General features: G+C 39.4%; 1 protein-coding gene across 1 annotated transcript in view; it reads left to right on the top strand.

The window, feature by feature from the left end:
- ZMPSTE24 (zinc metallopeptidase STE24) overlaps window positions 1-13,578 on the top strand; it is a 56,804-nt gene extending 43,226 nt beyond the window's left edge. The window contains exons 8-10 of the mRNA XM_044668025.1: window positions 2,101-2,205; window positions 9,228-9,371; window positions 11,809-13,578. Coding sequence (XP_044523960.1) covers window positions 2,101-2,205; window positions 9,228-9,371; window positions 11,809-12,033 — 474 coding nt within the window. The 3' untranslated portion in view covers window positions 12,034-13,578. The remainder of the gene's footprint in view (window positions 1-2,100; window positions 2,206-9,227; window positions 9,372-11,808) is intronic.
- Window positions 13,579-14,003: the final 425 nt, after the last annotated feature.

Below are 14,003 nucleotides of genomic sequence, written 5' to 3'. Positions count from 1 at the left end.
CTACTCTACCATAGTCCTGATCCTCTTCTGCTTGGCTTGCTTGTTAAGTAAAAGAAGGTTGTTTCTAGTAGTTGTTGTCACCTCCTCCCTGCTCCCTCTTCCCCCAGTTCCTTTTAATGGGTCTTTTCTCACATCTCTTCCCCAGTTAGTGGAATCTTCCAGAGATTATGCTTCTGAAGACTAAGGAACCACCAGTGAGCCACAAAGGAGGCATTGGAGGAAGACTTTAGGAGATTTTTTTCTCCATTAGAGAAATTTAAAGAATAGCTGGGGCTACTTGGATTTACCCTTGTACATTCCACTCCAGCTTTGTGGTGATTCTTTTGTTAGCTTCTGGATCATTCCCCTGAAATCTCATGATTTTGGGACAGGCCTTTGTCATACAGCAATTGAGTACTCCTAGGCACCCCTTCTCTAAGGCCAGAAGGGTGGGATGGCATCAGTGGGTATAATCCAAAGCAGTCACTTTGATCACTTTCATTCTCTCTTGAATTCTCTATGAACTTTTTATATGGTTTGGAGCAGTAGGGACCATGATCCAGATCCATAACAGCAAAAAGAAAGAAAGACCCAGGCCCCAAATGGCGAGGCACAACCACCACACTGCCCCCACCAGCCTCAGCACTTCTTTCCTGTGCTCATTCTTGCCACCTGCCTCTTCTCTATATCCCGAAGTACCCAATACCTCTCTTTCCACATCTGGCTTTCCTAAATCCCCTGAAGGGTAGGCCACGTTAATCCTAAACTACCCAGTTCAGCTATTCCCAAAGCTTGGCAGAGACATCCCAGGGATGTTCTCCACAGTGAATGGTGCCAGCTGTCCCTTCCCCTCCTTCAAACCCTGTTAGTTCCCTGTTCTCTCTACTGCCCTCTCGCAGGCTCCCTGAAAGCACCCAAGGCTTCATGGTACAGCAGAGATAGTTCCCAGTTGCTCCTTTGCTTCTGTACAGTGGTAGGCCCAGTAATAGCTGCTGGGTGTCTCCTCCTTGTGCCACCTGCAGTTCCAGAATCTAGCCCAGCATGTTTTCCTCTTTATCTCTGCCACCCTATTCCATATCCCAAGTGCCTTCTACTTGTGCTAGCTATGGCTCTAGACACCTGCCCATCATATAGCTAGCCTGACATTCCTCAGAATAGCTTTGACTGGGTCATACCACCATTTAGCCCTTCAATAGCTCCTTGTGGTCTCCTAAGGAGATCTCTAGCTCTCATGTGGCTGCCATGTTTGTACACTTTCTAATATGCTTCATATTCTCCATCCTCACCAGCAAACATTTATTGAGTGACTGCTCTGTGCCAGATACTGTGCATATACTTTATGGAGTTGAATGTGCCCATCACTCCTTTCTCTGTGGTTTCACACAGCCTCATGTTATGTGCCTCAGATGAGATGATGAATGTGCACATTCTGCAAATCTGAAAGCATTATATTTGAGGCCAGCTCTTATTATCATGGAGACGTCATCATCATCCCTTGCTCTCACAGGATTCCAGAGTTGACAAGGCTCTCAGAGGGCATCTAGGCCAACACGTGCCTGACCAAGATACCCCTCCACAGTGCACCCAAACGGGGTCACCCTTCTTTGCTTGAAGAGATTGAATGAATGAGAATCTACTCTCTTACAAAGCTGCTTCTTATACTTCTGCATGGATCCCTTCTGTAACAGCACTTAAACACTTGTAGATGGCTGCTGTCATGTTCCCCTTCAGCTTCTCCAGGCTTCATTTCTCATTTCTGATTTGTTGCCACTATCCTTATTGCCCTCCTGGATGATGTCCTCAAGTTATCAGTCCTTCTTAAAATGTGGAGCACAGACATAAATGCTGTGCTCCAGATGCCTAAGTATATGTTGAATACAAAAGAGAGCATATGATGAACAGATGTTGCTGAGGGTGACAAACACCTAAGACAAAGTCTACAGTCTGAAATAAACGCCCCTGGCTTGTCCCTTGGGAATACAAACAGAAAACTTTGGGTTTCTCATAAGCAGTGGCTGACTTTGGTCAGGCTCTCCACCTGGCCATTCTCATTCTCTTGATTCGAGAGATATCCCTAAAAATAGATTCCTATACTGATGATTATTTTTTTTTTTTACTCAGAATAAGAAACAAGGCTGTAAGAATGAAGAAGTTCTTGCTGTTCTTGGCCATGAACTGGGACACTGGAAGTTAGGCCACACTGTCAAAAATATCGTTATCAGTCAGGTGAGTATGTGAGCATTCAGCTTTGCTTAGAGGACTTGCTATTCCAGCTTCTCTCCTTCCCAGTACAAATCAAATAGATATTTGTATTCTCCTCATAAACAAGTAATTCTTTCCTGAGGGAGGACAGCCAGGAACCACCATTTTTCCTTATTTCTCCAAATTCTTTTTCAAGTTACTGGTATAATCTTTTATCAAATGCAGTCATTAAAGGAAGTCATAGAAGGGAGAGGAGCAAACTATGGAGTGGGCATTCTTCTTTTAGAGATGAGGTCTCCCTGTCTGACCCAGATTGTAAGTGCATTGGCCACTCATGGGCCTGCAGTCCTGATACTGATGATCATAGGGAAGTGTTTAAAATTAAAGCTTTTTTTTTTTTTTTCCTAACCTAGACTGTTTCACTCCTTTAGGAAGCTTAGTGGTCTTCTGCTCTTGGGAACTCACTGTATTAGTGCTAGAATTAGTAAAGACACCCTACTGATTTTAGTTCTTTTGCAACTCCTGAATTCAAGGGATCTACCAGTCTCAGACTTCCCCAAATAGCAGGGATTTCTAGGCATGTGCTACCATACCTAACTGGCAGCTGGCTCTGGTGTGGGAATTCTTGGTGGGTTTGGTTCTTCATCCCAAAGTTGAGTTCATATAACTTAGAGTTGAAATGGGCTTGAGAGATCCTCCAGTACAGGGAATACCTGAGGAGTCTTAAGTTTAAGAAATATTTTTATAACTATTTCATTAATTCTAGTTTTCTTTGTAATCCTACGTATTTTATTTTACACCTTAAAACAAGCAACCCATTGTTCTGAGGAGAGTTTCACAAGCTTCACCAGATTGCCACTGAGGCCATCGAAAAAATCCTCTTGAGAACCCTCAATGTGGACCAAGCCTTTGATTTTACAGATTTGAAGAGAAAGGCCCAGGTCATTTCACTTGCCTGAGGTCACAGAGCAGTACTTGAATCCAAGTTAAAAATCCAGCATTTTCTACATACTTTTTTTAATATTCTTTCTCCTAGTCCTCGATAAAAGAGATAGACACATGCTTCAAGTTTACTAAACTGTTATCAACTTATAAGCCATGACAGTTAGGCAGAAGACCAGTAATTTGGGAGCACAGGTTCATTCTCTCCATCACTAATTTTGTGTCATTTTACTGTCTTCCAGATGTGAGAAATAAAGCACTACTTAATGAGTCACTGACTCATTTTGTCATTCTGCCAGACAGCTTTTCACAGCAAAAACATCCTCATTTGATCAGTTTTGCCCTTGGCCACAAGGGGATTCATTTTACACTGTTTTTTGTTTGTTTGTTTTTTTAAACCTCACTTTCTGTCATTGGTTCCAAAGCTTTTGCAGTAAGAGGTAGGCAATGGGAATGAAGTGACTTGCCTAGGTCACACAGTTAGGAAGTGTCTGAGGTCAGATTTGAATCCAGGTCCTCCTATCTCCAGACCTGGCTTTCTATATACTGAACCACCCAGCTGCTACAATAAAAAGGTGTAAAATCTACACCTTTTAATAAAATTTTCTTTTTTTTTTTTTAATTTTAAACCCTTAACTTCTGTGTATTGACTTATAGGTGGAAGATTGGTAAGGGTAGGCAATGGGGGTCAAGTGACTTGCCCAGGGTCACACACTGGGAAGTGTCTGGGGCCGGATTTGAACCGAGGACCTCCTGTCTCTAGGCCTGGCTCTCAATCCACTGAGCTACCCAGCTGCCCCTGTTGGAAGTCATCTTACTGCTCTACATCTTTTTTTTCCCATTTGAAATGAGACTACTTCAGTAGGGCCCCATATCTATGAGGTATATATTCCAAAGCCTTCTATATGTGGTCGAAACTGCTCTTGCTTCTCAGCTCAGTGGTCTGTGGCCTCTCCTCCCTCCTCCATCCCTCCAAAATAATTTTTAAAAAGATGAAAGTGGAAGCAAAGAAACTGCTGTCAGGGACTGACTGCTCCCATAAGTGGACTTCTGGTGCTTTCTGAGAAGGATAACTGAAACTGGAAAGTGAAACCATGGATAAGGTGGCCCGATTTATACTTAAACTAGTTTTCTCATTGGGTCACTGTATAGATCATGTAAAATTATGGATATGTAACACTCAGTTTTGGAGTGTTATGAACATTTTAGTTATTACTTAGTTAAAAATATCTCCAATCATAGGCCTGGGATGGATACACTATCCATTCAAACCTAATTTTACCTTTCCTATATCTCAGACAGAAGGAAAACTACGTTTTCTGTGATTACATTTAATGCTATTCTATTTTCTTTTTAAGATATTTTTTCCAATTATACATGTAAAAATTTTTAATGTTTGTTTTTAAATTTTTTGAATTCCAAATTCTCTCTCTCTCCCTCCCCCCTCATTCAGAAAGCAAGTCGATATAGGTTATGCATGTGTAGTCATTCAAAAGCATTTCTATATTAGTGATGTTATAAAAGAAAACAGACCAAAAAAATCCCCAAACAAAATAAAGCCAAAAAAATATGATCTACATTCAGACTTTATCAGTTCTTTCTCTGGAGGTGGATAGCATTTTTCATTATGAGTCCTTCAGAATTGTTTTAGACCATTGTATTACTGAGAATAGCTAAGTTATTCACAGTTGATCATCATAGAGTATTATTTTACTGTGTTAAATGTTCTCTTGGTTCTGCTCAGTTCATTTTGGATCAGTTCATTTAAGTACAGGTTTTTCTGGAATTATCCTGATCATTATTTCTTATAGCACAGTAACATTCCACCAACTTATTTAGCCATTTGTCCAATTGAGAGACATCCCTTCAATTTCTAGTTCTTAACTTCTACAAAAAGAACTACTGTAAATATTTTTGTAGAGCTTTCTTGCCTTCCTAACACTTCCCCACAAACAACCAAAATGAGTCCACAGTAATATTGCTATAAAAGTGGCAAAAGCAGGAGTTTGGAGTGGAGCTGAACAGCTAGGGACAACTAGAGTGGAAGGTTTCTGATTTCCCTGGCCTCAGTCCCATCACAGCAGGCCCTGGGGGCAGGAAATAGTGGAATGAACAAGTCATCTCTGTGGGCAAGTGGCAACCTCAACTTGTTTGCTGAGCCCCCCTGAGTTTTCATCCCTGAGGAGGGATATCACTGGAAATCACAGGAGGAGGGCCCTGGGAGTATCTCTGTGTGTGCTGAGGCCTCGTTTTGAGACCCTCTACTGGCCCACAGCTGAGGAATGGAGTGAACACCATGGAGCCTATGGGCACCAGACTCTACTGCTAACAAAGAAGGAACTTGGAGGCCTGAGGATCTCCAACTAGACACCTGCTCTGTCCTGGACAGCAGTAGGAGGAGAGGAGTGAGGAAGGAGCTTGCACTGTTTAACATGGTTGCTGAGGAACTAGGACCCCATCAGCTGGGGTCTCTCCCAAAAGAGTGGAGTCCCTGGTTGCTGCCACAGAGGGAGACTGACTGGGTGCTTAGAGTTACAGTGGCAGAACTGCCTGCAGGCATTTATTGGAGCACCTGAAGTCAGTCACGGACTAGGATTTGAGCAGGGGATTGGGAGTATATCAGACTCTGGATTATAAGAACTGGAATAACTAAATAGGACCCAGAAAAAAAAAAACAAAAAATACTGAAACCTGTGGTAACACCCAGTACCATAGGAACTGTGGGACTCCAGCAAAAAGCCAATAATTAAGTCTATTGGCTGGCTGCTAAAATTTTTTTAAATGAGCAAATAAAGGAGAAAGAACCTAACTACTGATAGCTGCTATGGGGACAGAGAAGACCTTGGCTCAAAACTCGGAGGACAGTGAAGTAAAACATCTACTTCAAAAACAAATAAATACATACAAAGAAACACAATAAATGGCCATAACTTCAAAAGGAGCTTTAAAAAGACCTAAAAAACTAAATGAAATGGGGCAGCTGGGTAGCTCAGTGGATTGAGAGTCAGGCCTAGAGATGGGAGGTCCTAGGTTCAAATCCGGCCTTAGACACTTCCCAGCTGTGTGACCCTGGGCAAGTCACTTGACCTCCATTGCCCACCCTTACCACTCTTCCATCTATAAGCCAATACACAGAAGTTAAGGATTAAAAAAAAAAACACCTAAATGAAAGACATTGAGGAAAAATTGGTGGGGGGAGGAGAGCAATCTAAGAAAATCATAAAAATTATGAAAGATCACCCAAATGGAAAAAGAGATTCAGTTACGGAATAAAATAATTAAGAACAAGAATTGGACAAGGAGAAGCTCCTGAGACAGACAGCCAAAAAATAATAAAATCTAAAGAATGAAATAATAGAAGAGAATAGGAAACATTACAAAAACAACTGACTTGGAAAATAGATCATGGAGAGACAATGTAGGAATAGTTGGTCTGGAAACTTATGATCAAAAACAGTTTAGATACCATACTCAAGAAATCATCAAGGAAAACTTCCCAGAAATTCTAGAGAGGGTAAAATAGAAATTGAAAGAATCTACCTGTCAGCACCTTAAAGAGACTCAAAGATGAAAATGCACAGGAACATCATCACTAAGACCTAGAGCTCCCAGATTAAGGAGAAAGTACTGTAAGCAGGAAGAAAAAGAAAGTTTACTCTGGAGTTACAATCAGGATAACATAAGACTTAGTTGATGCAACATTAAAGGAATACAAGATATGAGACACAGCATTTTGTAGAGCAAAAGAATTGGGCTTACAACCAAGAATAATGTACCCAGCAAAGATAAGCATAATTATAAAAGGCAAAACAATTGTTATTTAAGGAACTAAAGGAGTTTCAACTATTCCTGGAAGGAACCCCAGAATTGGCAGAAATTTTGATCTATAAGAAACATACAACGGTAATGAAAGACTAATTGAAAGCAACCCAAGACATCAAATTGATTCCTGTATGGGAACATGTCACATATGAGCCCAGGATTAGTATCAGTGCCTGCATATTTTGAAGGGGCATGTATGGATGGAAGACTCAAGGTTGAGACAAATGTAATATAATGAGTCAAAATGGTAGTGGAGTAAGACCAGAAAAAGATAGGGTGGGATTGCTATTTCATATGGAGGAAGAATGAGTGTAGGAACTGCCACAGAGGAGGGTAGGAGTGGATGGGAGGGCCAGTAGTACTAGAACTCTATTCTCATCAGACCTGGGATAAAGAGAGAACAGCATCCCCAATTTGAAGGTTAGAAATGTTCTTAACATCCAGAGAAACAAAAGGGAAGAGGTCTGGAATAAAGGATGAACTGGGAGGCCCACTGGGGGATTGAGGGAATAAGAGAAGGGAAGGGTGGGTTAAGAGAGAGGAGATCAGGGGAATAAAAGGCATTTTTGGAAAAGTGGAATGAATAAGAATTAAAAGCTAAGGGAGAAAGGGACAAGAGAGGGATCTTTAGAAAGGTGAGCTAATTTGGAACTAGGAGGGCAAGGGAAGAGGATATTGGAAGATTTTTGAGGAGTATGAATTGGAGAAGAGGTATGATACTGGAAAGACTTGATTTTGGAAAGAGTATGGTCCTGGCAAGTTTGTTTTGGCTACCTCAGGACCAATCTAGCTAAATATGGTCAAATAATTTATGTTAATTGAGAATCAGATGGGTTAAGTTGATCAAATTAAAGCCGATAGGAACATGAAAAAACAGACTTAATATTACTTTGCTAGAGCAGTTCTGGCTTTTTTTATGAAAAAAAATGGGAATATACATTAAGAGCTGTAAAGCTGTTCATGCTTATTGACCCTATGGATCCCATTACTAAGATTAAGCCCTAAGGGCATTATTGATAGGGGGAAAAAATGAGTGAAAATATTCGTGGAAGCTTTGTAATGACAAAATAATTGGAAATTTCTCCCAACAATTGGGAGAAATGACTAAATAGATTGTGGTATCTAAATATAATGGATTATATTATTAGAAATGACAAATATTGGAAATATAAAGAAATTAAGAGAAATATATGGAGAGATAAAAGGAGAAAAGAAAAAGAATAATGCATACTATACTTACTTTCAAAGAAATAGCAGCCACAAAATCATGAGAAAAAGTATTACAGTAAAACAAATCCAAAGGGAATGCAGAAGCAGAGGATGTTTATATTTATATTAGTTAGTTAGTTAGTTATTCCTGTGGGCTCCCAGAGGAGCATAGGGCCGCAACCATCTCACACCAACGGACTCTGTTTGCCTTGGTCGTCAGAAGATTTATCGACGAACTGGCTTCCCAAAGGCTTTTGCCAGCATGCGTCATGGACTTTGTTGGTGAGCAATCTTCCAGACTAGGCTACAATCTTCCAGACTAGGCGATCGTTGGTTTTGTTGGTTTAATGAGGTTTATATTAGTACACATATATAATTTATGTATTTTCAAACAAATTGTAAACAATGTGGAGTTTGTGGATTTGCACATAATTTTATGCATTTGTTTATTTAAATTTTTTGTTGGTGGTATATAATTTTGTTATTTAAATTTATATAATTTTTAAAATTAAAAGTAATCAAAGACAACTGGATGGGGAAAGGCCTTTTCTTTTTTAAAAAATCTCTTTGGAATACAGATCTAATAGTGGTATTCCTGGATATGCACAATTTTATAGTCTTTTGAGCATAGTTTCAAATTGTTCTCCTGTCTGCTCTCATTTCACAAATCCCAACAGTGCATTAATGTCCCAATTTTCTCATATCCTCACCTTCCAACATTTGTCATTTTCCTTTTTTGTCTTACTAGCCAATCTGATAGGTGTGAGATGGCATCTCAGAGTTGTTTTAATTTGCACTTCTCTAAGCAACAGTGATTTGGAGCATTTTTTCATAACTATAAATAGCTTTGATTTCTTCTTCTGAAAACTGTTCATGTCCTTTGACCATTTATCAATTGGAGAATGACTTATATTCTTATAAATATGACTCATGTCTCTATATATTTGAGAAATGAAGTCTAATGCAATTCTTAAAATGAGTATGTGGTAGAATTTAAAAATCTAGGCTTTTGAATGTTTCCCTGTTCTGAAATTATTCCAACCATATTTGTGTATCTCTTTTTTTCATTTTAGATGAATTCTTTCCTTTGTTTTTTCTTGTTTGCCATGTTAATTAGTCGAAAAGAACTTTTTGCTGCATTTGGTTTTTATGATTCTCAACCCACTTTGATTGGACTAATGATCATCTTCCAGTTTATTTTTTCACCCTACAATGAGGTAAAGTATGGTCTTTTAAATGTGTTCACATAATTCAGTAAGTCCAGGGTCTCTAGGATAGTCTTTGAAATACTATCCCATTCTCTATGGAAGGTCTTGAAAGATCAGCAAACCTATGTTTATTTAACACATGACGGGAGGAAGGAGGATGATTTCTCAGATACTTGGGGACTCTTCATCACTAGTGGAATGACTTGCCTGTTAGTTAACAGGCTCCCATCCAGACCAGAGTAGTAACTGGAGGCTGGCACTAAACATAAAAAAGACTACAGAATGATGGTTAAATCTGAGAAAAGAGAAGGTGTGCCAAATGACCCTTGGATGGCCAAGGGCCCTGCCATAAGTGGTTGAAAAGAAAACTTCATAATTACTCTCAAGGCTATGGAAAGAGGGCAAGGACACCTTTACTGGGAGGGATGAGAAGGGCGCCTCAGGAAATTGTGGGTGGGGCCAGGAGACAGGCCTTTAAGCTTTTGATCCTCTGGAAATAGGAAGAAACCTTCTATAAAAGAAGATCCCAAACCTGAGGAAATGGAGTGACAGCTTGGTTAGGGTAAAACTAGGATCCTTGATGACCTCATCAGTCAATTAATTGAATCTCTTCCCCTTCAGGGAAGGTTGGTGACCTGCCCATTATTAGACTAAATAGTAAATAGCAAAGGCAGGATTAAGACCTAGACCCTTTGACTTCAAGCCTTATGACCTCTAATGAATGGAATTTGAAGAGAAGCAAATTCCAGCCCAATTTAAGGAGAATATTCTGGGGCAAGGTTGTGAGAATTTTTGTAGTGGAGGCTAAATGTACCCTTTTGGGGGAGGGTTTTCTTGCTTAGCTGGGAGTTAGACCAGATGCCTTTGGAGATCCCCTGGAGCTGTGACCTTGTGTTTCCCTGAAGGCATGCTCTGCTTAAAGAAGGTGGCAATAGTAAAAAATCTACCTTTGGAATTAATAATTAACCCAGCAGAAAAGTGGAGCCAAGGCAGAAATGTCCTTTTTGACCTCAGCTTAGAAACCTACCTGAATGAATTGGGGAACATACAATGAATACAGATCCTAATGGGACTGGCATCCCAGGAATTTAGTGGAAAGTCACAAGGAGAAATAGCACTGGCAAGGGTATAAGGATGGGGATTGGTGAGGGAGTAATGAATGTGAGGCACACAATACAATGAACAGTCATCTGGAATTATTATTGGTCACAGGCAGTACTATGGGCTAGACACAAAAGTGGGATACCATTCAGCCCTGTACATATTTTTGATTTCCTCAGAGTCTACACTGCCTTCACCAACATAGGCCCCAGTGTGGTAGGTATATACTTTTCATAAGTGGTTCTGTTACTCCTCCCCCCCAAAGAAATTATATGATAGGTAACCTTCTAGTGATTAAGCTTCTCCACACTTTACTAGGCTACTTCTCAGGACAGATACACAGTCTCATACTTATAGACTTTCTTACCAGATAGGAACCTGCCAGAACTTAGAATGACTGGCATAGCCTTCAAGAGCCCATTGGGGTTTTATTCACATCATGATTTAATAGTAATATGTAATCTCATACTTAATAAATGAGATCAGGGGCGACTAGGTGGCTCAGTGGATGGAGGAGAACCAGGCTTAGAAAAGGTAGTTCAAATCTAGCTTCAGACACTTCTTAGCTGTGACCCTAGACAAGTCACTTAATCCTCATTGCCTAGCCCTTAGCACTTTTCTGCCTTGGAACCAATATACAGTGTTGTAGGGGTTTATAATAATAATAATATCAAAAATCTAGGCAACTTGATTATGATAAGGATAATAAGCTGGAAATGTTAAAAAGATAAAGAATTTCAAAGCAAGCTTGAGTAATATTAGATATTTCACTCATTTCTACATAGATTGGTAGAACTTAGAACAAGATGTGAATATGAGGTTCTCATATAGCCCATATGCCTGCTGGGCATTCAGATGATATTAAAAACGTAGTTTTAGCCAGATAACATCAGGAAAAACAAATGGCTTGTATAAAACTCTCCACATAACTGAAGCATTCCAGAAGGCAAAAATGTCATGTCCGACAGTCTATTGGCAAGATTTTAGGACAATCAAGATGTTTTGCAGATGAACCCAGGACCTCCCTTTCCAGGCCTGGTTCAGATCTGGCCTCAGACACTTCCTATCTGTGTGACCCTGAGCAAGTCACTTAATTGATTGCCTAGGTCTTGCCACTCTCCTGCCTTAAAGTTGATATTAAGACAGAAGGGTAAGGGTTTAAAAAACAGCGATGATGATATCCACTAAAATCCCATTGAATTTGAACTTTACTTTTATTTCTGGCCTGTTTCCTTATGCCCAGTCCCCACTTCTATACTTCCTTCTTGGTCTCAGCTTCACTAAACCTTTGGTGAGAACAAAAGTACTTCTTTTCAGTAACTTTTTTTCCTTTCCCCTCCCTTAGGTACTTTCTTTTTGTCTCACAGTCCTGAGCCGAAGATTTGAGTTCCAAGCAGATGCATTTGCCAAGAAACTTGGGAAGGCTAAAGACTTATACTCTGCTCTGATCAAACTTAACAAAGATAACTTGGGATTTCCTGTTTCTGACTGGCTATTTTCAATGTGGCATTATTCCCATCCTCCACTATTAGAGAGACTCCAAGCTTTGCAGGATTCAAAACAAGACTGAACCATCTGGGACTGCTCAAAGACACTTTCGGAAAGTTTCCATCCTGGCAGCATGTTTTAGCTCTTGATGTTTTTACCTTCTTTTTTTTTTTTTTTTTTTTTTTTGGAAAAGAAAAATTAAGTGCAGATGGGTGCCCAGATTTGAATGCACTTAATTTCCCATTTTAAAATTGATTGGAGCAATCCATTTTTTGAAAAAGGAAAACACTGGATGAGCTTTAGAAACCATTGTATATAAAGGTATTTTTACTTTATTTTTGATGATATAATTTACCCCTGACTTATTTGAAAAAACACAAAAGTATTCATTTGCATACCCATAATTTAATCTGTTCATCGGGTTCTTTGGGCACATCTTTGGAGGGAGCATCTCATCCTCTGAGACCTTTCTATAAGGCTAAGACCATTGTCCTGAATCATTGTGCTCATACCAAATTTAATCTTTAAGTAGTTAAATTTTTCATGTTTAATCTGACCAGCCAATCAGTGTTTTAAAAGGGGAGGAAGGTACTTGCCATTACAGCTGGTATTCTGATGAAATATGGTTATAAATGTGCTTTTGACCCTGCCCCCGTCTCTACATTTAGATGAGTAATTGAAGACTTTTGTTCATTGTGTTTTTATTGGATTTTATTCTTTAGGATCTGTTCCATGATAAAGAAAATCATAAAAGATTTAATGGCATTTGGGCAAAGCCATTTACTTCCTGTGTGACTGACCATATTAGGCAAATCAATAGTACCGTTAGTTTTTTTGAATTTGCAATCCCTTTCTATCCCTGATTTCAGCCAGGCCTTCAATAAAGGAAGTATGGATTCCTTTTTCTGCCAGAAATAGCCATATTATGTAGGCTTCTATATCTATACAAGGGGGAAATTTGAAAAAGGATGAATAGAACATAATTTTTAGAGACCCCAAGATGACAGGTTTCTTTTCACACTTAGGCGAAATAAGTAAAAATAAAAAAAATAAAAAAAAAATTCCTGTTTTGAGAAAACCTTAATTTAGATTTTTGCCCACTCCTCCAAGAAATGACCAATGCTATGAATCAAGCCCATAGTAGCATCCACTTAGACCAGTTGTAGTAGTTGTCAATGGTTATGCTACTTTTATTACAAAGCAGTCCTCTACCCTGAGGTTCCTTTTGACATTTTAAAAGAAATGGGCACATGATTGCCTTATAATTACGTACAATGCCTGAGAAGTTTTTGTGTCTGGTGTCCCTTTTGCTACATTTGCGTTTTGGGTATCTGCTCCAAACAGGAACAGAACCATCCTGCAGATTTCTGCAGGTAAAACTTGGCACAGTTGAGGTTTGGGGTGACTTCTCCTCATGAAAATAGGATCAAAGTCAATATCTGTTGTAATGCTTTATTTATTTTCTTAGGCAGAATGAGAGAGGGTGAGTTTTACAGTTTTATTCCTCCAGCCTCCCTTATCCCATATCTCTTCCTTCTTGCTGAGATGGCCTTCCCTTCCTCCTGTGCCTTTAAACTCACATTTAAATCCAGCACAAGTCAAATCATTAAAAAATTGCCAATGGAAAGTTGTCTATTCTGTCTTTAATTTGTTGGATAGGATATATGTTTTATCCACTTCTTGGACTCATTCTCTGAACACCAGAGGGACTGGCTAATGGTATGTAAAGAGGTGGCTCTGATTTTTAAGGAGAAAATATTATTCCTTCTGGTTTTACAAACTTGAGGTTGTCCCTAGCCCCTTTCTTGCTCTGTAACTTCTTTTTGATCTGTTTTGACTGTATTATTTCCGCTTTTATGCAGCTCATATGATCATGGGCCTGACTATTTAAAACATCAAAGTTACTAACAGTAGATAGAAGGATTAAATAATCATGAGACAGAGCGATGACAGCCAGAGCAGAGCTTTGGGGAGGTGGTGGTAGTAAGGGAGATGAGACCAATGGTTTCAGGCAAAGAGATTAGCTTTAGTGTGTAGTTAGAAATATCCTGT

Source organism: Gracilinanus agilis, chromosome 3 (assembly GCF_016433145.1).
Source record: "Gracilinanus agilis isolate LMUSP501 chromosome 3, AgileGrace, whole genome shotgun sequence".
NCBI classification, from domain to species: Eukaryota; Metazoa; Chordata; class Mammalia; order Didelphimorphia; family Didelphidae; genus Gracilinanus; species Gracilinanus agilis.
Note: the sequence above shows the minus strand (reverse complement) of the source record. Positions and strands in the feature narration are given on the sequence as shown.